The sequence below is a fragment of the Phyllobates terribilis genome, unplaced genomic scaffold (genome assembly GCF_046119375.1).
Source record: "Phyllobates terribilis strain yellow unplaced genomic scaffold, ASM4611937v1 Scaffold_5__5_contigs__length_657084704, whole genome shotgun sequence".
Lineage (NCBI taxonomy): Eukaryota > Metazoa > Chordata > Amphibia > Anura > Dendrobatidae > Phyllobates > Phyllobates terribilis.
This window is the reverse complement of record NW_027362765.1, coordinates 424,517,665-424,543,263: the sequence shown is the minus strand read 5'-3', so window position 1 is coordinate 424,543,263 and position 25,599 is coordinate 424,517,665. Positions and strand designations below refer to the sequence as shown.

Genomic DNA, 25,599 nt, shown 5'->3' with positions numbered 1-25,599 from the left:
GAAATCAGTAACTGCTGTATTGCAGTCTTCAAACTGCAACCCTGGTAATTTAAGCTTCATCTGTGCAACTACAGTACAGACCAAAAGTTTGCACACACCTTCTCATTTAAAGATTTTTCTGTATTTTCTTGACTATGAAAATTGTACATTCACACTGAAGGCATCAAGACTATGAATTAACACATGTGGAATTATATACTTAACAAAAAAGTGTGAAACAACTGAAAATATGTCTTATATTCTAGGTTCTTCAAAGTAGCCACCTTTTGCTTTGATGACTGCTTTGCACACTCTTGCCATTCTCTTGATGAGCTTCAAGAGGTAGTCACCGGAAATGGTTTTCACTTCACTGGTGTGCCCTGTCAAGTTTAATAAGTGGGATTTCTTGCCTTATAAATGGGGTTGGGACCATCAGTTGTGTTGTGCAGCAGTCTGGTGGATACACAGCTGATAGTCCTACTGAATAGACTGTTAGAATTTGTATTATGGCAAGAAAAAAGCATCTAAGTAAAGAAAAACGAGTGGCCATCATTACTTTAAGAAATGAAGGTCAGTCAGTCCGAAAAATTGGGAAAACTTTGAAAGTGTCCCCTAGTGCAGTTGCAAAAACCATCAAGCGCTACAAAGAAACTGGCTCACATGCGGACCGCCCCAGGAAAGGAAGACCAAGAGTCACCTCTGCTTCTGAGGATAAGTTTATCTGAGTCACCAGCCTCAGAAATTGCAGGTTAACAGCAGCTCAGATTAGAGACGAAGTCAATGCCACACGGATTTCTAGCAGCAGACACATCTCTTCAACAACTGTTAAGAGGAGACTTTGTGCAGCAGGACTTAATGGTAAAATAGCTGCTAGGAAACCACTGCTAAGGACAGGCAACAAGCAGAAGAGACTTGTTTGGGCTAAAGAACACAAGGAATGGACATTAAACCAGTGGAAATCTGTGCTTTGGTCTGATGAGTCCAAATTTGAGATCTTTGTTTCCAACCACCGTGTCTTTGTGCGACGCAGAATAAGTGAACGGATGGACTCTACATGCCTGGTTCCCACCGTGAAGCATGGAGGAGGAGGTGTGATGGTGTGGGGGTGCTTTGCTGGTGACACTGTTGGGGATTTATTCAAAATTGAAGGCATACTGAACCAGCATGGCTACCACAACATCTTGCAGAGGCATGCTATTCCATCCGGTTTGCGTTTAGTTGGACCATCATTTATTTTTCAACAGGACAATGACCCCAAACACACCGCCAGGCTATTTAAAGGCTATTTGACCAAGAAGGAGAGTGATGGGGTGCTACGCCAGATGACCTGGCCTCCACAGTCACCAGACCTGAACCCAATCGAGATGGTTTGGGGTGAGCTGGACCGCAGAGTGAAGGCAAAAGGGCCAACAAGTGCTAAGCATCTCTGGGAACTCCTTCAAGATTGTTGGAAGACCATTTCCAGTGACTACCTCTTGAAGCTCATCAAGAGAATGCCAAGAGTGTGCAAAGCAGTCATCAAAGCGAAAGGTGGCTACTTTGAAGAACCTGGAATATAAGACATATTTTCAGTTGTTTCACACTTTTTTGTTAAGTATATAATTCCACATGTGTTAATTCATTGTTTTGATGCCTTCAGTGTGAATGTACAATTTTCATAGTCATGAAAATGCAGAAAAATCTTTAAATGAGAAGGTGTGTCCAAACTTTTGGTCTGTACTGTAATTCTGGAGGGAAACTTATATTTAACCTCTTAGATGACAAGATAAATAGTGACCATAACATCTAAGGGGTTGTACAGAGGGAGGGGACACTTCCTTAGCCATCCTATCAACACCTCTGAAAAACAAATCTTTCATAGGTATATGCCTGTTAGCAGGGGCATAATGATCATGGTTACAGAGGGTGTGACCTCAAACGGGCCCATGAAAGAGGCGGGCCCGCACAGGCCAAGTCCCATTTTCATCTGAATGCTTGTCCTGTGACGCACATTCAGATGAAAAGTATAGCAACGCAGAGGACCACCGGCACCATGTACTGCAATAGCTAAAAAGGCCACAAGCTGATCAGAGGCCATCAGCTGATATTGTTGTAGCACCCTGAGGATTCGGCTGCTACAGGGGTATTGCACCTCAACCCAGAGGTGTGATATTCCACTCCCGGGTAAGGATGGAGTGTGGAACTGAGCTCAGTTAGCTGCATGCACTACACACATCCCATTTCCGGGGAACAGACCGATGGTACTCCCACTAGAGAAATGTGCAGGTACGACAGTGTCTGTTCCTGGCTGGAGTGGGAGGGGGGTGGAACATCCCAGTAGTGTAGGGGCAGATAGGGGGAGCAGCCTGGGTAAAGTTAGGAGCTCATTGGGTGCTGGTCACCTGAGCTCACACATAGAGGGAGTATATAAGGTGGGCACCATCTTAGATCAGGGTCACAGCCACTCGGAGACTACAACCCCCATCTGATCCGGCTCCGGGTATCCCTAACAACATGGCCCAGGGGGCGCGTCAACTTTGCCGTAGTCGGCAGGATAACGTGCCCGCAACAACCGGGTACTGCGTGCCTGAAGAAAAGTTCACCGTTACCTCAAAAAGAAGTCTCCCGCCGGTTCCGGAGGGTCCCCGCCAACGGACCCCATCACAGGTCGTTTCCCGCCGGTTGCCCGCCATTTGCAGCTTTTTCCCGCCATCCATGGAGTTTCCCGCCACTGGGAAGCGGTTCCCGCCATCTGAGAAGGTTTCCCGCCTTGGCAGAGCGGACGCCATTATGGGCGTGCCAAAGGATGGCAAGAGGCCACCTCCCATCGTGGGCCAGGACCGAAAATGGCGCCAAAAGTGGAAACCGCCCCCACCAGCAGAGACTGTGATGATTGATATGTCCATCAGCGTGAGAGAACTGCCCCTGGAACTGGCAATCACAAAGTTGCCCCAGGACCACCCTCGATGTGGGCGGAGACAGAACAAGAGAGCAAAGATGGGTGTCGCCTGGAGCAGTCTGGAGAGAGCGCACCCGGTGACAAGAAGTCTGGAGAGGAGTCCAGAGAAAGCCTACCCGGAGATGGAGGGAGAGTCAGGCAGCACCGACCCAGTGGTCAGGAGCCTGTTGCAGGTCGCCACTCCAGAAGGCCTGCTGGAGATCCTAACACAGCTCCCCCGAGACCGGGAGTGTGCACAGACCGCGTTGGAGGGCCTCGCACGGAGGATGGCCCGGGTGCAGCGAGAGACGTTGGCGGAGTGGAGCAGAGAGATGGCCCAGCAGACCGGCACTCGTCAGCGGAGCACGCCACCTGAGACGAGGAGACAGACCGCCTCTGAGGATGGCGCAGGAGGAATGAAGGCAGGAGACGGCGCCGAGAAGGGAGCTGAACGGACGGAGGCAGGTAAAGGGGACGTCTCTACCCCGAGCCGGGAAACCGCGTGCCTGCCCCAGCTCCCCGTCGCAGAGCCCGAAATTCCCCCTGCCGTGCCCGTCGCTGCATCGTCACCGCCGCCGACTAGGCCTCAACCGGAAACCGCGGCCGCGACCCCTGTGACGTCACACGCCTCGACCTCGAGCGTGGCCAAGTAGGAAATACCACCGGCCTGGTCGCAAGGCCTAGTACCCCCCGGGCGCCGCTATTCCAACAGCGCCCCCACCGGCCTGGCCGCAGGGCCGAGTAACCACGGGCGCCGCCGTTCTTACGGTGCCCTTTTCCTTTAGCGTGCCCCAAGCCTGGTCGCAAGGCCTGGTCAACCCGGGCGCCGCTACCACCACAGCGCCCATAGCACCTAAAGTACCGCACCTGGGTGAGGACCTGTTCGCCCAGCATACGTGCCCGGATGGGCAGCCCTTCATATGGCCACCGGAGTTTCACCATCCCCGACTCCGGAAAGAGAGACCCCTAGATGAACCCCTGATTCCGGTTCCGAAGCCCGCAAGGAGGACCTCGCCCCCGCTGGAGGAGGCACAGTTCGAGTGGGACCCCACTGGAGAAGACCTCATAGGGTTCACTCAGGAGACTCGGGCAGCCGCAGCGGAGCGTGCAGAGTGCTGCCGGCAGCAGCTCGAGGTCTTCGAGAGGGAGCGGAGAGAGAGGCGGGTCCGGGAACAGCAAGCGCAGATAAGGAGCGCGGAGCAGAAGAGCCGGACCAGGAGGAATCCCCGTGCAGCTCATGGTCCCCCTTCCACCGGGACTGTGATAAAATTCAACATGCAGCATGGGTGGGGCTTCATTAGAGACCATCATACCCCCGGCGACGTCTTTGTGACCCGCAGAGACGTAGAAAGCCAACTGCCGGAGGGACACAGAGGTCGTGACCTGTATGTAGGGGACGAGGTCACCTTCACCCGGCACAAGTGTGCCAAAGGACCCTACGCCCTCCATGTGCATCGCCTGACGGAGGAAGAGCTGCGGTGTGAGGAGGAGCAAGAGGGCCCGGACGGGTCTGAAACTGAAACCAACCAACAAGAAAGAGCAGGAGGACGCCGTCGTTGAAGTACGGTAGAGAGAGACTGTACATAGTTACCCGTCAGGGTATAAGAACTGTTCTAGTTAAAATATAGTCCCCGTTGGGACCAGCCGATTGAACTGAAACCCGTGTGTCCCTATTCCCACTGACCGAGGACTGAGAGCGAGCGGTCATTCCTCCCTAATACCTGGCCGAGGACTGAGAGCGGCCATATTTCCCTTGTATATAGTTGCGCTTCCTAAAGCGCCCCCTACCGGTTTTATAGGGAACTGTTTTATTCCAAGAGAGACTGTCGCACTTTACCCGGTCACAAGTTGCACCGTGACCGGAGGAACCAGAAACAAGAATGTTATTTATATGAAAAGTTTATTGCTGATATATATATATGATGTTTTCTATGTTTATGTTTATGAAAAAAAAAAAAAATTGTATGTTTTGGATGTTTATATTTTACAGCCCGAGGACGTGCTGTGATTTACCAGGGGGGAATGTAGCACCCTGAGGATTCGGCTGCTACAGGGGTATTGCACCTCAACCCAGAGGTGTGATATTCCACTCCCGGGTAAGGATGGAGTGTGGAACTGAGCTCAGTTAGCTGCATGCACTACACACATCCCATTTCCGGGGAACAGACCGATGGTACTCCCACTAGAGAAATGTGCAGGTACGACATTGTCTGTTCCTGGCTGGAGTGGGAGGGGGGTGGAACATCCCAGTAGTGTAGGGGCAGATAGGGGGAGCAGCCTGGGTAAAGCTAGGAGCTCATTGGGTGCTGGTCACCTGAGCTCACACATAGAGGGAGTATATAAGGTGGGCACCATCTTAGATCAGGGTCACAGCCACTCGGAGACTACAACCCCCATCTGATCCGGCTCCGGGTATCCCTAACAACATGGCCCAGGGGGCGCGTCATTGTCTTGCCCGTCGTGGGAGGTGCATGATGTCACTTCCATGCGCCGCTTGCCCCCCTGTGCTGGAAAAGGAGGAAGAGGACACCGCTCGCTGTGGTGGAAAGAACAGGTAAGAATAATTTCTTTTTTTATGTTTAAATGTGATGGAGGAGAGCGTCGGGAGGGAAAACATTATTACAGAAAGGGCCAAGGGCAGGGGCCATTATTACAGGATGCGGCCAGGGTGGGGCCCAGTATCACAGTATGACAGCCATTATTACATGATAGGGGCCAGGATAGGGCACATTATTACAGGACGGGGTCCATTATTAAATAATGGGGCAAGGATGGGGCACATTATTAAATAAAGGGCTCAAGACAGGGACAATTATTACAGGATGGGGACATTATTACAGGAAGGGACCCAAGATTGGGGATATTATTAAATGGGCCAGGTCGGGGGACATTAGTACAAGATGGGGCTCAGGACAGGGGACATTAGTACTGGATTGGGGACATTATTACGGGACAGGGGACATTATTACAGGATAGGTGCCAGGACGGGGTACATTATTACAGAATGAGGGACATTACTACATACTGAGGGACATTATTACAGGATAGGAGGGGCCATGACAAAGGACATAATTACATGGGCCCATTTATCTGACTAATATGCAAATTTTGCTCCTAGACCCATAGGACTCTAATTACGCCACGGCCTGTCAGCCTTTGTTCTTATTTTTAATAGATAGCTTTGTTAGTGATATAGTACTAAGTGAGTAATCTATCAAAATATAAATGTAAAGAAAAAAAAAATAGAAAGGCAGAATTGCCCTTTTTTGGTCAAGGCACAATTAAAGTCATTTGAAAGCAATCAATACACCATGCAGTGTCTTATAAAGCACAACATGGTACCATTAAAACCTTTATCCTCCTACTCAAACATCAAACCCTCATGCAGTGAATGCTGTAAAACACCCCTCCCCCCAAAAAATGGTGGAATTGCAGTTTATTACCATTTCACCCCTTATTTTGTATCCATCTTTCAGTACATTAGATGGTAAAGTGGGTGCATGGTAAAATAAATGGTGTCATTCAAAACTATACATCCTCAAAAAACAGGCCCTCATAGCTATGTCGAAGGAAAAATAAAAGTTATGGCTCTCAAAAGAAGAGAAAGGGAAAAATTTAAAAAATGAAAATCGTCTGCATTTTTAAGTGATTAAAGGGGTTGTCCTGTACTTTCATATAAATGGTCTATCCTTAGGATAGATCAGTAATACTAGATTGGTGGGGATGCGCACCCGTCACCCCTGCCAATCAGTTGTCCTCAGTTCTGATGGCAGCAAGATGTGATGCTGCAGTGCGGAACAGCATTGCTCCGTCAACTGGATCTTGGTGGCATCTGGGTGCTGCACATCTGCTCCTGTTCACATGTACCCCGCTGCAGCCTCTATGTAGCTAACGAAGCTGTGCTATTTTGTTTAGTGGCTGCAGTGGGGTACTGCGTACGCGAATAGGGGCAGATGTGCAGTACCCAGCCATAGGCAAGATACAGTTGATGGAGTTGTGCTGATCCACTCCACAGCTGATCACATCCAGCCACCGGCGGCACCGGGACCAGCTGATCGGTAGGGGTACAAGGTGTCGGCCCTCCACTGATCTCATATTGATGACTTATCCTAAATATAGACCATCAATTTTAAAGTACTGGACAACCCCATGAAAGAAGTTGTCCACTACTTGGACAAACCTTGTTCATACCCCACACTTGACTAATAAAATAAAAAAAGCTTATGCTCACCTCCCGTGCTGGCGCATTCCAGCGTTGTCGGCACTCGTGGTCTTGAGGCTCCCATGCTGTTTTTGTGACACGTAGTGCCTGGCACCCAATCAGAGCTGGCGTCACTATCCCCGCCTCCTGTCGAATTGAACATGAAGTCAGAGATCAGCCGCAGCCCAGACTTCCTCTTCATGTTCGATTTGTCTGAAGGCGGAGACAGTGACGCCAGCTCTGATTGGGCGCCGGCGTCAGGTGTCACAACAACCGCACGAGAGCCTGGGGACCGCGAGTGCCGACACCGCGGGAATAGCGCCGGCACGGGAGGTGAGTATAGACTTTATTATTTTATTGGGGCAAAACATTTTTTTGATCAAGAAGGGGTTGTCCAAGTAATGGACAAGTCCTTTCAGTCTCTTTATAGGACTATATGGTGAATAAAATTGAATAAAATTTAGTAAAAAAATGTTCTCCAAGAAATAAATGTTTTTTTTTTTAATAAATATGATTCAATTGTTAAAAAAATTACCTTAAAAATACACTTTTGTTATCACCGCAACTATAATAATCCATAGAATAAAAGTGTAACACATTTTTTATACAACAAATGGTGTAACAATAAATCCCCCTCAAATAAAAGTTGAATAGTCATTTTTATGTACCCCAAAATGGTCCCAACTGTGGCACCTTCACAAATGTTTCCCTCCAGCAGTGCTCCTGTCTACCAGTTGTGACTACAACTATATTGCAGTTTCATGCATAGGAGGAAGGAGAACCCTAGTGCAGGGCAATAGTCACAATTCTTTAGGTCACCAATGAGGATCACAGAACAAGTTCTTACCTGCCTGAAAAGATCTGCGACTTGTGAAGTTGTCCAACTTTCAAAATGTTCCCGGAGGGGGAGTTTAAAAGCCATGGTATAATCTAGAGATTTGAAGGAATGCTATTAGATACAGTAGTACTGTATGTGCTCAGGTCTTCTTAGAGATTTACTAATTCTCAAAGAGGAAGTGTCCTTAGCTGCAGAGCTGAGTGACACAGGACTTAACCCTCACACTGCCAAAATTATAACACTAGTGAAACCCATTCTGAAAGATTATCGGTACGATTTTCCCAGACTGTCAATATGGAGAAGGTGGAAAAACTTTTTTTTATATTTCTCCATATAAGAGAAAAACAGATGACGCTCGGACCACACTCTGATCAAACTTTGATCAAAATAATCGGTCAATTTTTCTCATACTTGAAAAATTGGATGACTAAATGAGGCCTTACCGAACCTCAGCCTATCCCGATCCGATGATTACTGCTGGTCTTTACTTTCTAGTTCCATCTCATTGCACCAGAAATGGTAGGAAGTGTCCACTCACTGGCCACAGCGGAGCCAGGTAATGCCTTAAATTGGCCTTCAGTCTTACAGCTACTTCCCTACCAATGTGTTCATGTCAATGAAGTGTCAGTAGTCAATGGTGGTAGATGGGAAAAATAATTATTTAGTGTTTTCACGTTTGTCAGAACTTGATTGCACAATTATGCCCGCTTTTGTGATTAATAACACTTTCTGACACTATTAAATCACAAAATTGCAAAGTGTCATATGATCTTTAATCTTCGAACATGAAGGTGTTGGAAACCATTTTACACAATAATTATAAAATGTGTCAATGCACATAAAATAACAAGGATAATTAGCCGGGGAAAGTCGTTCAAAGCAGTTTTAGTTCTACATGTCCTACACGTTGTGGCTGTCACTCCCATCCTCAAAGATTCTCATATCCACAGTTCATGTAGTAAATAGTTCCTGTGTTTGATGTCACTGAAGTAAGGAGTGAGGCAACGACTCGTGAAATATTAGTCAGCAGATAGGAAATCTGAAATTGCGTTCATGAAAAATACAAAGCTTTTAAGGCTGTACAATGACACACACAATTGTTCTTCCACTATTATTTGCAAAGGTGTCTTTATCTACAGCGCTCACCTTACTATCTCAGTTTACTCCCTCACTACTTGTTCCTAAGGGGCACAATAAATATCTGTCGTCCCGACAATGGTTCTTATGATCATTAGGTCTAAAGCTTTCTCACCCGACTCCTCCATACACAGCAGCGCTTACCCTGCTGAGCGCCCTTGTTCTCTTTGGTAGAGCCACTGCAGACTCCTCTAATGGTGGCTTATCTAGTCAAACACCAAAGGATCAAAAGTCCACAATTTGCAAATGCTGGGGAGAGTTGGGAGGCCCCCATACACATTAGACTGTCTGTTGAACACACTGATATTGGGGGGGAGTCAGCTGATATTAGTCTATGGTGTTTTTGAACCCACTGTGCCACGGGGCTGGGCTTGCCTAGGAGGGTTGTAGCTAAGCGGCTACCTAGTGTTCACTGGAGCTCATGTTGATGGAGTTAGACTTGAGCTGCAGGTAGCCGCCAGGTAGCACTCCTAGTCAGTCCCCAGTACTGTGGCTGCTGACCCCAAGGGTCACGGACTCGGGCTCCATTCAGACTACTCCTTGGGCAGGGTGGATACTGACACAAAGTCACAGACAGGGCTGGCTTTCGAGACTGCTATAACAGTCCAGATACATGGAGTCCATGTTCAGACACATGGGTCTTGGGAACTGATTCAGGCACTGGCCACACACGGACCAGGGGAGCAGGTTCAGTCACTGTCCGCACAAGGACCAGGGGTATGGGCTCAGGCACTGGCCACACACAGACCAGGGGAGCAGGTTCAGTCACTGTCCGCACAAGGACCAGGGGTATGGGCTCAGGCACTGGTCACACACGGACAAGGGGAGCAGGCTCAGGCATTGGCCACACAAGGATCAGGGGTTGGGGTTCAGGACACGGCATCACCAGGGTTCAGGTACTAACTTCAGGATACTAGAACACGGTACAACCTGGCAACATATAGTTGCATATACACTAACAATTACTAGGAAACTATAGGGGTTGCTCAGGCACCTCCCTAATGGGAAGGGTGCTTTTTATACTCAGATGCCTCCCAGCTATAGGCTGGGGGCATTTTACCATGTGCACACTACCCCATTAAGAGCAGGGGACTGCGCACGCACTAGGCACCCCATCGGGAACTGCGGCGCGCACAGACACAAAAAGGTGACACCATTGTTTATATCAAGGGGATGAAAATAGAACATCACATGGCCAGGGCAAGTTTTATAACTGATCTTCTCCTCTATTTATCATTTCATCCATTTATATAACATAAAAAAACTGAAAGGAAAGTTAACAGTCACGTCTTTGGATGTATTTAGAGGGAATTCTAAGTAGGTTATCCTTTTCTCTCCTCGAGAGACCTTGGTTGATCGGCTATAGCATGAATTCCAAAGATGTACCCAAAAAATAGATTATGTTGGTGCTAAAGAGACTCTGGAAACAGTATGCACAAACCAATGTGTCTACATCCCTTATTTAAGAAGTGGCTTTGTTGTCCAGAGCCCAGCTTTAATTTCTTAAAAAGTAATCATTATAATTTTTTTCCCCCATAAATTAGTAAAATAAATAATAAATAATTCACTTAAAAATAAAAAAAACTTTGTAATATATCTTATTAGAGAAAGTAGCTTCTTTCCCTTCCTGGACTGATCATTCACTCTCAATTCATAGGTAAAATCTGTATTCAGTGAATAAAGACTTTCCCATTACTGAGATAGCAGATGACAGTTGGTGCTCAAGAAGTTCTATAGAGAACTTTAACTGTCATTCCTGGAGCACTTGTAGCAGAATGTCTGTGTCACCTGTAGCTCCTCCCTCCTCCTCTTCTTCTCCATATAATTTTAAAAACACCAACTGTTATCTCCTTTCTCAGTAATGGGAAAATATGTTTTCACTAAATACAAATGTTACAGACTTTAAAGGGAACCGATTTGTCCCATATGAGATAAGGTCACCACTAGGGTTGAGGGAGTATGTTCTGTCCGAGTATGCTCGGGCCGAGCTCTGAGGATTTATAGCTGCTCGGTGATAAGGTTAAATCGCTCCCGTGTGCATGATTTGCGACTGTTTAACAGCTTTATTACATGTGAGGAATGTCTATTTCTTACACAATCCTCACATGTAATAAAGCTGTCAAACAGTTGCAAATCATGCACACGTGAGCGATTTAAGCTTATCACCGAGCAGCTGTAAATACTTGGAGCTCGGCCGAGCATACTCGGCGAAAGGGTTAATAGAACATACTCGCTCAACACTAGTCACCACCTTTCAGCCCTGATATACAGCATTCTATAATGCTGTATATATGCCCCCAACCTGACCTGCAAGGCAAGAAAAAGAGCTTTTATTTTACTCACCAACAGGGCGGTCCGATCGTAGGTCCGGTGCCTCCTATCATCTTGCTTTGCCGCTCTCCTTCTGTGCTTCATGCGGATAACGCGTCCCTAAGTTATTCACACAGTGTCCCCAGCATTGCCCTCCTGCGCAGGCGTACTTCTTTGCCCTAACCAGGGCAGAGTAAAGTACTGCATTGCGCATGCGCTGCATTACTTTGTTTTTCTCTCGACAGGGCACAGAAAGGTGGGCCTGCACAGGGGCATTATGCCGGGGAGACTGTGTGGATGATGTATGATGTGCTATCCACATGAAGCAAGAAGGAGGATGGCATCACAAGTAGAAAGGAGGCGCTGGACCAGGACAGTGATGCCCATCGGACCCGACCGCCCTGTAGGTGAGTATAATAAAAGGTGTTTTTCTTGTCTTGCAGCCGGATTGGGGGCTTATATACAGCATTAGCGAACGCTGTATATAAGGGCTAAAAGATGCTGGCCATATCTTAAATGGAACAAACCTGGTGACAGGTTCCCTTTAAGTATGAATTGAGATTGAAAGATCAATTCATAAGGAGAAGGAAGCAGATTTCTCTGATAAGATATATTATAAAGTTGCTTATTTTCCTATTAATTTATAAAATAAAAAATACAACAGTAACAAATGCTCTGGAAAGAAGTAATCTGCACCGTGATTGATGGCTATGGGCAGTTTTCAACAATTTTGATAATTGCAGTCCAATATCATGCTGATAAATATGGTGTTCATTGCAATACCTACATATTTTGGGGATTTTCTACCATCTTAGAATTACACTCAAATTTGAACATATTTATTTTTTAGCTTCTCAATATGTAAATTAATTCCCTGCAAATTTCAGCCCTCGCAAATCAATTCTGCAACATGGTGACTTCAATTACTTATAATTTTTTTTTATACTTTTTATCTGGCTCAGTTAGGTTAGTGCGTTTTGTCACCTAAGTTTATATTTGTTAACAGTGTGGTAAAAGCTAAATATACATTTTTAAGTGTTATTTTTTCTTATCATCGTGTTATTGAAGAATTACTGACTGAATTTTAAAATTCTTTGCTGATTTTATTGTGTATGGCCATCTTGGGTACATTTTAGTTAGGTGCCAAGATGCTTAATTTTCATTTGCCGTGTGCTAAATATTGCAAACCAGAGATTAGTGATAAATTATATGGAGAAGGAACTGACAAGGACGAGATCACGGGGCATTGCTGAAGGAGGAGGTATGGTTCCTCTGAAGATAATAGTGATGATGACCATCATTGAGTCTTTCCACCTGGGTGAAGGTACTGGAGCATGACTATGGTTGTGAGGTCTGTAACACTGTAGAGGGATCAGCTTTATTCTCATTTGCACATGGAAACATGAGAAGCAATGGGATGAAAATGAAAGGGAGAAGATACAGATTAGATATTAGAAAAAAACTTGACAATGAGTGGAACAGGCGGCCATGAGAGGTGGTGAGTTCTCCTTCAATGGAAGTCTTCAAACAGAGGCTGGACAGATATCTGTCTGAGATGGTTTAGTGAATCCTGCATTGAGCAGAGGATTGGACACGATGGCCCTGGAGGTCCCTTTCAACTCTAACAGTCTATGTTTCTATGTAGAAGAGGACAGTCCATGAAAATATGGTACAAACACTGTGGTCATTTGTGCTCCGAAGTGGGGGAAAAGTGTCAGTACAAAGGTGCCAGAGTTGACACCGTTGGTGAATTTGGGCAGAGAGTGCGCATCTAATTACTTACACATGGAAGACAGGAGGACCTGCAGTATATATATGTGATATGTAATATATGCATTACAATGAAGGGCAGCAGAGGAGCTCCTGAGAAATAAGGGGCTCTGCCAAGGTGCATAGTCTTGAGGAAGCAGCAAGAGAACTGGGCAATAGGGAGCTGCTGGAGAGCCAATTAGGAGAGAGTACCGAATGTGGAGACTATGACTATCTTGAGAGTCAAAGTTATTTGTGTCCCTTAGAGTCCCCTAGAGAAAGAGTGCAATGAGTAAAGGGTTAATGAGTGCAGTGCCTTCAAGAACTGAATTCCTACCAGTTGGCGTAGATTGGGTGCATGTGACACGCCCCCTGGGCCGTGCGGTACTCGGCAGCCGGGCCTCTAGTTGCCAGGGGATATCACGGTGGCTGGTCCGGTCCGTGACCCAGGGCGGTCAGTAAAAAGGGGGATATTTTTATATGGGATTTTTGGGATTGTTCGTGACGCCACCCGTGGATTGCGGCTAAAGGGAGCCGCCACTGCGGAGCAGTCCTCTGGAGCTGATGTTATGGCAGCAGGGATGGTGTGGCTCTCAACAGGTAAAGCAAGCTCCAGGGCAGTGTAGTTAGATGATGGCTGCGTTGGGTGGTGTAGTGCAGTGAGGGAAGGGTGGCGCAGATAAAGAATGAACAGAGGCGGTGTGGTGCAGTCATCCGAGTCTTTACTCACAGTTCTTTAGTTCCTCAGGGTGCACTGTCAGCTTACAGCCTCCCACGTCGCGCTGTGTTCACCAGGCAGGGGTTCAGCTCTTCCTCAGGCCGATTAGGAGTACCTGACAGAACCCCGCTTCTCCATGTTCCTAGCCAGACCGTCTTCACACTGGGTCTTTCTCCCTCCTGCCCTGCGCTGCCCACTCTCCATCCTGTTCGGGTGCTCTGAAGTCCCTCCTGTACGTCGGAGTTCACAGACCTGCTTGACCCGCATGGGGATTAGAATGAGGCTTATGATCCCTCTGTCTTCTGACAGATGCGGGGCGTATGGGTGCCTTCCTGCACTCGCCATACCCCCAAGGATCCCTTCTTAGAACGGAGCCTACTCCCTGCTCCCCTCCTGGGCCTCTGTCACTAGGCCCTGACTTGTGGAGCAGAGCTCCTAGTGAGACTCTGCACCCGGACTGTTCTTCTGAGCTGTCCTGAGCTGTTCTTCTGAACTGCTTTCCTCTACTCGACCCCTGATCTCCTAAGATGGCTTCCCTATATATACTCCTACCAAAGTGCTCCCTTAAACTACTTCCTCCACCCACACCCAATATTGGTTCCCCCTTCCTCTGGGTTCCCTCCACTCCAGCCAGGTTCAGGGCTCAGCAGAAAACATACATTGCATCTTGCCCCTCCTGCTGGCCTGGAGCAGTGTAGTGTTGGATGCAGGTGTTGGGGTTCCAGGCAGCACTCCCTCCTTACCCGAGAGAAGGAGACACCACACCTCTGGGTGAGGTGCAGTACCTCTGTGGCGACTGAACCCTCAGGGGCGCCACACTCCCCCCTGGTAAAACACAGCACGTCCGCGGGCTGGAACAGAGCAAAACAAGGATATCATTGACATGCAAATTTTTAAGAATGCATTCGCATATAAGATTAGAAAACACAACATTTCTTCCCTTTATGGGAGGCACATCACTTTAACGTTGCGGGTTATATTTATCAACATTATAAAACATTTTTCATAAACATTTCTTGTAACAGGTTACAGTTCATTCTGTAACCGGGTGTCCATTTTTCTTTTAAACAGGTGCAACACGTAGCAGCATGAGGGACCTGTCCGCAAACCCTCAACATAGGCCCTGGGCGTGGCTGCAGGGCATAGGTTATCCTGGAGTTGGACCATGGCCTCCGCCAAGCCAAACGGGTTTTTGTTCTGTGGTCATGGTTACTAATATAAAACCAATAGGGTGCACTTTAAGAAGTGCTGAACTATTTATAATATAAGTTTCTGGCCGTTCACTGTCCCCAGCCTGGACTCTATATACCCTGACGGGTAATCATATAAACACACACTGCAAACCATATAAATACACACTCTAAGAAAACATTATTTCCAACCTTAGCTACTGCACCCTTCCGGGTGACTATTTACAGCAGGGGCCCTCAAACTACGGCCCGCGGGCCACATGTGGCCCGCGGAGGACTTTTATCCGGCCCGCCAGGCTGTGGGCAGAGGAGAGCGGTGTCAGCGCCTGCCCTTCCCCCCGCTTTCTCAGAGCCCCGGCAGCCCGATACTTACCTCTCCCCGTGCCTCCGCAGATCCGCTGTCTTCCTGGTCTGCGCTCCCTGTGATGTCTCAGGTCAGAGGGTGCGGTGACGTCTTTCCACGGCGCCCTCCCCTGAGCCGTCACAGGCAGCGCAGAGAGGGACAACGCCGGAGACGCTGGAGTCCGGACCTGAGCAGCGGCAGCAGGCAAGGAGGGAGGTGAGTATTGGATTTTTTTTTTTTTTAATGTATGGAGGCATGGGACATAATATTAGGGTGACATCCTGCATGTGGCATTATATGGGGGGGGTGTGACATCCTGAATGGGGCATTATATGGGGGGGTGACATCCTGAATGGGGCAATATATGGGGGGGGTTGACATCCTGAATGGGGCATTATATGGGGGGGGTGACATCCTGAATGGGGCATTATATGGGGGGGTGACATGCTGCATGGGGCATTATATGGGGGGTGACATCCAGCATGGGGAATTATATGGGGGGTGACATCCAGCATGGGGCATTATATGGGGGGTTGACATCCTGAATGGTGCATTATATGGGGGGTGACATGCTGCATGGGGCATTATATGGGGGGTGACATCCAGCATGGGGCATTATATTGGGGGGGGTGACATCCTGAATGGGGCATTATATGGGGGGGTGACATCCTGAATGGGGCATTATAAAGACAGGGGAGTGATATCTTGCACGGGGCATTATATGGTGGGAGAAAGGGAAATCCTGCATGGGGCATAATAAGGGGGGAACAGCCTGCATAGGGCATTATAAGGGGGAAACAGCCGACCTATTGAGGACCTATGCTGCCTATTGGGGACATTTACCTGCCTATTGGGGACATTTACCTGCCTATTGGGGATATTTACCTGCCTATTGGGGACCTATGCTGCCTATTTGGGACATTTACCTGCCTATTTGGGACATTTACCTGCCTATTGGGGACCTATGCTGCCTATTGGGAACATTTACCTGCCTATTGGGGACATTTACCTGCCTATTGGGGACCTATGCTGCCTATTGGGTACATCTACCTGCCTATTGGGGACCTATGCTGCCTATTGGGTACATTTACCTGCCTATTGGGGACCTATGCTGCCTATTGGGTACATTTACCTGCCTATTGGGGACATTTACCTGCCTATTGGGGACCTATGCTGACTATTGGGTACATCTACCTGCCTATTGGGGACCTATGCTGCCTATTGGGTACATTTACCTGCCTATTGGGGACCTATGCTCCCTATTGGGTACATTTACCTGCCTATTGGGGACCTATGCTGCCTATTGGGTACATTTACCTGCCTATTGGGGACCTATGCTGCCTATTGGGGATATTTACCTGCCTATTGGGGACATTTACCTGCCTATTGGGGATATTTACCTGCCTATTGAGGACCTATGATGCCTATTGGGTACAGTTACCTACCTATTGAAATACCGGTTGATTTAACTTTACTTGTTCTTCATTTTAAATATTGTATTTGTTCCTGTATTGTTTTTTTTATTACAAAATAAGATATGTGCAGTGTGCATAGTAATTTGTTCATAGTTTTTTTAAAAACTATATTCCGGCCCTCCAATGGTCTGAGGGACCGTGAACTGGCCCCCTGTTTAAAAAGTTTGAGGACCCCTGATTTACAGTTTCAGTCCCACTTGCTAGACTAATAGTGGGGTCCCCGCCTGGGGTACGGCTGGTTTTTACTTGACCCAGCCGATTCATATGGTATGTCCTGCGGGGGGGGGGGGTGTCCTCAATGATGCGGTACACTTGCAGGACGTACCACCCGCGTTCCCCGTGGTGACGTGTGTAGGTGACTTTATCACCAGGGTACAGATTCCGGTCGGGATGGCCCTCTTCCAGTTCGGGCTCAACATCCCGCTGGTTAAAGAAGATGTCCCGTGCAAATTTAGGATCTCTAATGAAGCCCCACCCAGCCTTCAGATCAAACTTTACTATGACTCCCTCGTCACGGGGGCTGGGGTGGGCTGACTCCGCCTGGGGGACTGGGGCCTTGGTGGCCTTGTCCCGGGCCTGCAGGCACTCACAGCGCGCCCGCCGAGCGCGCCGCTCTTTCTCCAGTTGCCAGAGCTCCCGTCTGCAGAACTCCTTCCTTTGCAGGGCTTCGGTCTGGGTCTCCGGCGGGAACCCCATCAGGTCCCCCCCATGGTTGTCCCAGTAAAACTCCTCTCCGCCGGAATAGGCAACCAGGGGTGCTGGTATCTGAAGTAGCATGCTCGTCTGCTGGTCCTCGATCCGGGCTGACCAATCGAAGACCGGCGCGCCGTACACCCACTCGGGTGTCGGAGGTGGAGGCGCCGGGAAGGAACCAAGTAGAAGGCTCCCTGCTTCCGTGCCCGGGAGTGAAGGTTCCGGGAGGGCACTAAGTGGAGGCTCCTCAGGGTCAGCGCCCCGGGGGTGGAGGTTCCGGGCTTAGCAGCTGCTCCAGGGAGGGCATGGCGGCATATGGGGAGTGCTGGGGAAAGAGGCCCAGGAGCAGGCCGGCACTTGCAGCGCCCGGGACAGGGGACTCTTTCCTACCTGCTCCTGTGCTGCATCTGGCCTCCTGGTACTCAACGGGCTCCGCCGGGGCTGCTTTCCGCCATGCTGCCATCTTCTCTAACAGCTCGCTCCTCCATCTGGTGACCGTGGCCTGTTGAGCCTGTTCCACTTGCCGGCTCAGCTCCAGGACTTCACTTTGGAGGAACTCCGCGTCCTCCTGGAACAATTTTCCAATTGCTCCCTCCTGGGTGAGGGGATTTGCTTGACACTGCAGCAGGCCAGAGGCAGAGGCTTCGTCTTCGCGTCCGTCCATGCTGGCTGCCGGGTGCGGTCTGTCTAGACTGGTTAAGACCACACCCTGTCTACATTCCTTTTCTCCTCCTCCTCTCTTCTTTCAGGGGCGGTCCCATGGCAATCTGCTGTCGGTCACTCCCTGTGACGGCCTCCCTGCCTTGACGGACACATCTATGCGAACAGTCACTGTTGCAAGGGGCAGGGCTGGTTTTTGGCGCCATTCCGGGACCCGGCCCACGATGGGAGGTTCCATTTTGTTGTCTTTGAGCACGCACATAATAGAGAAAGAGTGCAATGAGTAAAGGGTTAATGAGTGCAGTGCCTTCAAGAACTGAATTCCTACCAGTTGGCGTAGATTGGGTGCATGTGACATGCCCCCTGGGCCGTGAGGTACTCGGCAGCCGGGCCTCTAGTTGCCGGGGGATATCACGGTGGCTGGCCCGGTCCGTGACCCAGGGTGGTCAGTAAAAAGGGGGATATTTTTATATGGGATTTTTGGGATTGTTCGTGACGCCACCCATGGATTGCGGCTAAAGGGTGCCGCCGCTGCGGAGCAGTCCTCTGGAGCTGGTGTTACGGCAGCAGGGATGGTGTGGCTCTCCACAGGTAGAGCAAGCTCCAGGGCAGTGTAGTTAGATGATGGCTGCACTGGGCGGTGTAGTGCAGTGAGGGAAGGGTGGCCCAGAAAAAGAATGGACAGAGGCGGTGCGGTGCAGTCATCCGAGTCTTTACTCACAGTTCTTTAGTTCCTCAGGGTGCACTGTCAGCTTACAGCCTCCCGCGTCGCGCTGCGTTCACCTGAACCCTCAGGGGCGCCACACATGCATGGCGGATGCGAGGTACCCCAGTGATTGCTCTGATGCGGAGGGTTTCCCACTGAAGTATGAAAGATGGTACAAAGTACACTGCCTGTGCCCAGATGAGCATTAAAGCTGGCGTGACTTTTTACTATACCATGTATATGTTCAGTTTGCTAAAACTGGAGTTCCCTTTAAATACTATCTCTTCATTTTACTGTAACTCATTTGCATACAGAGATGAAAATAACTTGAAGGGAAGTTTCCAGAGTAATGTCTGGATGGAGTTTAGAGGAAATTGCAAGCGTGCATGGAAGGGAAGTACATACCAAAGAAGCAGACTATGTGGCTGCTGTGGGACACGTGAAGAGAGGGGCACGGACTAAAGCCCCCTAGACACTATAGATAGTTGATGGACAAACGATGGTTCAGCCAATAATAGGCCCGCAGCCAACTTGCCCGACTTTCCCATACAAAGGATTGCTCACTCTAATGATCACTCCTGTTTCTCTATTAAAGACCCGCTGCCAGACAGGGGCGTAACTACAATAAGTGCAGGGGATGAAATCCCACCTGGACCCTGGAGCCTAAGGGCCCAAAAAGTCCCTTTCCTATATAAAAAGACCAATACTATTAAAGATTTGCAATAATTGGAGCTTTTGCATTGGGGTCCATGAGCTTCAAGTTACGCCACTGCTGCTGGACATCTCTGATCGCATCTTATCTCTTAAGGAATAGAAGGATCGGTATGCCGGATGCTTTACTCCCCTGACAATTTTCTGTTGGGAGCCCCCATCCACATTAGACTGTTGGCAGATATTGACGAGCTCGGCTGAAGTTAATCTTATGTGTATGTGGGCCTCTAGTTTTCTGCTTCATCATGATTCATTGCTTGTGGCAACAAGGCCAAATTTTCAGTTGGGCACTTAAAGGGGTTGTCCCCTTTCAGAAAACTTTTACGTATATACACAGTTCTTAAAGAAAAAAAAAACACACGTTACTTACCCTTACTAGGTCCAGCACTGTGTCTCCGCTGCTGCCCTGGTCTTAGATATTTGACTGCATCAGTGACATCATAACGACATCTCTGTAGCCAATCACTGAGCTAAGCAGCACTTTCGTGCCACTAAGCTCAGTGATTGGCTGCAGCGTTGTAACATCGTTGTTACTTAAACTTAGATTTTGTGAGTTTGAATTACGTTAAAAAAAGTCTAAAATGTAAATTTCTTACTTTCACTAGTTAATATGTAGACCTTAGTAGCTTTAGTTTTCCTTAAAAAAAAATCAAGGAATTGTCAATTTATTCATTGGCTATTTTTTTTTTACATTTTTTTTTTTGCAGCAAATTTCAGTCCTAGAAAATCGATCCTGCCATCTCTAGAGGTGATCTCAATTAGTCATTCATTTTTATCTGATTTTATACAGGTTATAAAACTAATTTAAGTTTTGACACCAAAGCTTTTGGTTGCCACTGGTGAGAAAAATTTAGAAAAAAAAAAAATTAAGGTGTTATTTGACTCAAGATGTAATGAATGATTTTCTGTGAAATACAAGTTTACTTTGATCTTTTTGATCTAAATTAGTTAAGAATCCTCTGCTGATCAGTTACTTAAAGGGAACATGTCAGCACATTTTTACATATGGAATTAGTAGAAGGCCACTTGTACCTCAATAAAGAAAAATAACTTTGTTTGTAGAGGTGTGATGTACCAATCAAGAGAAATCTATCATAGAAGAGAAATGTAAATTAGGCAGGAAATGCACTGGGGTTGTGGCAATGCACATGGAAGAAGCAGTGCATGTAATTCAGTGACACGCCCCAGTGCACTTCAAGCCTGATTTGCATATAGCTTCTACTGTAGATTTTTCATGACTGGCACATTGGATCTCTGCAGAAAAGGTATAATTTTTATAGGGGGAAAAGAACTTATACATCCATACTAATACTTCCATATGTAAAAACGTGCTGACAAGTTCCATCTCATTATCTTTATTTTCTGATACAGAGCTCTGAATCCTCGTCAAAGCCCAGGCGAAACGCGCGTTGGATTCAGGTCTCTTGGGTTAGTACAGCTTCATTATCCTCTATCCACCCTGAATTCTTGTGATACTATATCTACTCTGTACTTTTGTGATACTATATCCATAGATTTCACTATTTTGTAATCATTCTCTTATCTTGTTTACATATTAGCACTTTGCACTTTAAGTTATATTTAGATGATTAATTGTGGTATAGTTCCCCTACACCTGTCTATCATATGATTCAATTTTTAGTGGAGACTTTATTATGTACTATAGCTGTCTACCCAGGTGACCTTTTCTTTGTCGTTCCCTTCCCCTCATTTTATGTATTCTATACTGTTTTAAAATATTAATACAATAAAAATTAGATTTTTTATACCTTCTGCTTATGTGTCACACTATAGGTTGCTATTAATTATGCAGACACATGGGCATACTTTTCTGCTATGTGATCTAGGTTTTTGATTTGTAGAGCTCTGAATCCGCTACATAGACATAGTTTTCCTGACATTGTGACTGTCTCAACCTACAGTATAGCATATGGGTACTTTAACATAAGGTGCCAACTATGCAGACCCCTGTCTTATGGGAATCCTTCAATCCTTCATTACTCTGGTATACTGTTGGACTGGATGGCACAGTAAGGAGAAAGCACTGTCCGTCAGCAATTCTACTCGAATCCACTCCGCTGTTTCACCAGTGGCGTACCTACCATGGAGGCAATCCATCCAACTACTATGGTGCCCATTGTCAGAAGAGCTCTAGTCCTGAACTGCTTCCATGTTTTCTGTCGTACAGCAACAAGGCGCCAAAAATGTCACAAATTATGGCACATATCTGTTTTTCTAAAAAAATTGTAGCATTTTTAAAATTGTGCTACCGGATGATGATACAAAACCTAAAAAATGAACATATACCCTGCCATAAGTAAGTAAAGAGCAATAGTGCATATAAATAGCATTGGGTACTTAGTGAACACTGTTTTTGAACAAAAAAAATCATAAAATTCATCTCACCAGCGCCAAGGTGAACCCAGTCGGGACGGTCCTAACCTCTAGTATTAAAACCTTACCATGTGTCGAAAATTAACTCAATGTGAATAAGGGCTGAGCAAGAACGGGGCCCAACTGTGGATACCCAGCAATGGGAACCTATATAAATATAATGCCCTGCTCAAAAAAAGGAGTTACAAACTTATCTCAACTGCTGTGCTCTGCATAGGCAGCCACAGAGATGACAGAGGCCAAGCAGCTAATGAATTCTGTACTGCACTGTGCGATCCCGCAGCTCTCTGACCCTCCTCTTACTTGTAATTTTGTTAGATAAGACAGAGATACCTGCTGGGAGAAATGCCCCAAATTTAAAAAAGTATCCCTTGTTAAAAAAAACAACAAAAAACTATGATGATAAGTTTTATATTTTTACACACTTTTTCTAACCCTAACTTGGGCTTAGGGTTAGAGCTAGTGTGGCGCCCTGCTGCACATTGGTACCACAGAACCCAGAAGGGTGCATGGATGGACTTCTCCACAAGAGGCCCTCACACATTCACACACCTCCACCCTACCACCTCAGACCAGCAGAGGGAGCCCGTTAGGGATATATATAGGGAGGGTGGAGCCAGGCAGCTCAGTTTAGTGGTTAGTCTGAAGTGAGTTCAGAGAGTTCCTACTCAGACACAGAGAGGGACAGAGCTCAGAGTTGAGCAGAGAGCGTGCTGACGCTCAGAGAGCAGCGAAGAGGCAGCAAGCTGGCTGCTGTGCTTAGGCGAGCCAAGGCCTACAGCACGTGCGAAGGCCTAGTGAGGGCCCTGAGTGGCCGAAGGTGAGAGGAGAAGGAAGAAGTAGCGAGGGGGCAGAGGAGCATACCAGGCTCACCCCGATATATATATACCGGACACCGGGTCCGCGCCTACAGGGACCCTTTACACCCAGTAGGAACCACCGGAACCCCTGGAGGACTACAGGTTCACCAAACGCTGATTACAGTACCAGGGCTAGGAGTCACGGAGGCCCCAGCGTCCAGGGAGAGTGATCTCCAAGAGAAGGCCCTACCACCAGGTCAGCAGGTGCAAAGAGAGACAGTGCCTAGCTCCAGGCAGGTCAGAAGCTTAGCGAGTAAAGCAACGGATCAGGAGGCCCTATACCAGCTCACTGGGGAGAGTCCAAAAGTGCGCCCTTCATCCGGAGTACCCTGGTCCGTGTCTGCACCATCACCAGTAAAGGTACTGAAGCTTACCCCCGTGTGAGTGTCCGTCATTCCTCCCGGACCGTCCTGCCGTCTCTCCCCTGCACCACCATCCATTACACCCCACGCTGCCCTGGAGCTAGCTCTACCTGTGGAGAGCCCCACCATCCCTGCTGCCGTAACACCAGCTCCAGAGAACTGCTCCGCAGCGGCGGCAACCCTTAGCCGCATTCCACAGGTGGCGTCACGAACTTTCCAAATCCCCCTATAAATATCCCCCCTTTTACTGACCGCCCTGACCGGGCCAGCCACCGTGATATCCCCCACCGGCATCCACAGAGGCCCGGCTGCCGAGTACCCCACGGCCCAGGCGGCGCGTCAGCCTTGGCATCACGAACAGGATTCCGTGCCCGTTGCCACCGGGTACTGTGCGCCTTAAAAGACTGTAACACTTACTGTGGTGAAGATTTCCCGCCATTCCCGAGATTTCCCGCCATTTTCCTGTCGCCGCGCGGGAAGAAGAGGGGCGTAACCGCGGGAATCGGAGAGGCGTAACCACTGGAATTGCTCGAAGCCCAGGACATGCCCCGCCCCTGACGTCGAACCAGGAAGTGTCAGGTCCTGGAAGGAGCCCAGAGGATGCTCTGACGTCAGACGCGAGGGACGCAAGGTCCTGGAAGAAGACCGTCGCCCGGGACAATTGACTGGTGCCGCAGAGCGGGTAGTTGAAACCTGGCCAGCCGCAGACCAGGAATCAGTATCCATCATCTTTAAGAGACTGCAAACTGTGTTTGAGAACCGCACTGAGACAGATCTCCGGATGAGGTTCTACCACTGTGTCCAGAAACCTGAGTACAGTGTCCGGGACTACGCCTGGCGCTTGCAGGAAGCCCTGCGGGCCCTGAAACAGGTTAGTCCAGCCAGCATACAAAATGAAAATAAAATGCTGACGGAACAGTTCATCCGGGGGTTGAGGTCCCAGGAGGAGAGCAGAACTGTACGGTGGTGGACCTTAGATCATCCAGATGCCACCTTTGACACCCTTAAGGACATGGCTATAAAGGGTCTGCAGCCCCTAGAAACATCAGATACTGCTATCCAACATTACCAGGGCGGGACGACCCCAGTGTCCGCAGCACCCACTGCTCCTTCATTAACGACTGGAACAAAAGATGCAAACAGTGCCTCCTAGCGAGCTGGACAGCCTACGCTCTGAAGTGCGCCAGTTAAGTAAAACCCTGGCCACTGTCCTAAGCACCCTGCAGCTACAGGAGGAGCCAGAGCCGGAAGGAAGGATACTACTCGCCGACAGCCCTGAGGATGCCCCCTGGATGAGAAGAAGAAGGAGGACAACGCCACCCCGTAGGAGGACAACTCCACCCTGGAGGAGGACAACGCCAGCCCGTGGGAGGACAAACGACCAACGTCGCCCTCCAGGAGAACTCATCGCGACTCCTGCCCTGTTGGACACTGGATCTCAGGTAACCATCATACCTGATGTCCTCTACAAAAGGTACTGGTCCATAGATGAACTCCAGCCGGCAGCCCCGAACCTCTCCGTGTATGCCTCTAATGGCCTTCCTCTTAACCTGGTAGGGGTTAAGGACGTGCCAGTGAAGGTGGGGAGAGCGGAACTAAAGGACCAAGGACTGATTGTAGTGGAGTCTAACTCTGGTGATACAGACTTGTATATGATACTTGGTACAAACATTGTTGGTAACTGTTTGGGAGAAGTGTTGTTTTTGCTCCAACAGATTGTTGACACCGCCAAACCAGGGCAGAGGAAGGTGCTCCAGAGAGAGATATGAGCCCTCCTGTACCAGCAACAGGTAAAGCTAACAGGTGATGAAATTGGTAATGTACGGGTGACAGACCCGATACCCATTGTGATTCCCCTGATGAGTGAAATGTTGATTTGGTGTAGAGCAGCAATAGGTCTCAAAGGACAGAACTACCAGGCGGTAGTGGAGCCCATTAGCTCAGAGCACAGACCTACACTCTTAACTGCCAGGGGGGTGGTTGATGTACGCAATGGGAGGGTACCTGTACGTCTCCTAAATTGTGGGGAGGATGAAGTTAAATTACCAAGATATGCCACTGTTGCCAGGTTGTATACTGTGAATGATGAGGCCATACACACAGTGGAATCCTTGACCCCACCAGATACAGTGGAGGACAATGACTCCGAAGCTCAGTTGGAGGATTGGTGTCAACAGCTCCATGTTGGGACTGACGCCACTCCTGTCCATCAAAAACAAGGTGTATACAGGGTGGTCCAGGAATACGAACAGGTATTTAGCAAACATCCACTTGATTTTGGGAGGATAAAAGGGGACAACACCATATACCCACAGGTGACCATCCACCCATCAAAGAACGTTACAGGCCCATACCA

General features: G+C 48.3%; 1 protein-coding gene across 2 annotated transcripts in view; it reads right to left on the bottom strand.

Annotated features, from left to right (window-relative positions):
• BLNK (B cell linker) overlaps positions 1–8,110 on the bottom strand; it is a 443,283-nt gene extending 435,173 nt beyond the window's left edge. The window contains exon 1 of one of the 2 annotated variants that reach the window (XM_073685212.1): positions 7,945–8,110. In XM_073685212.1, the coding sequence (XP_073541313.1) occupies positions 7,945–8,019 (75 nt within the window). In that variant the 5' untranslated portion in view covers positions 8,020–8,110. The remainder of the gene's footprint in view (positions 1–7,944) is intronic. The other variant, XM_073685213.1, reaches the window with a different exon arrangement.
• Between the last annotated feature and the right edge of the window lie 17,489 nt (positions 8,111–25,599).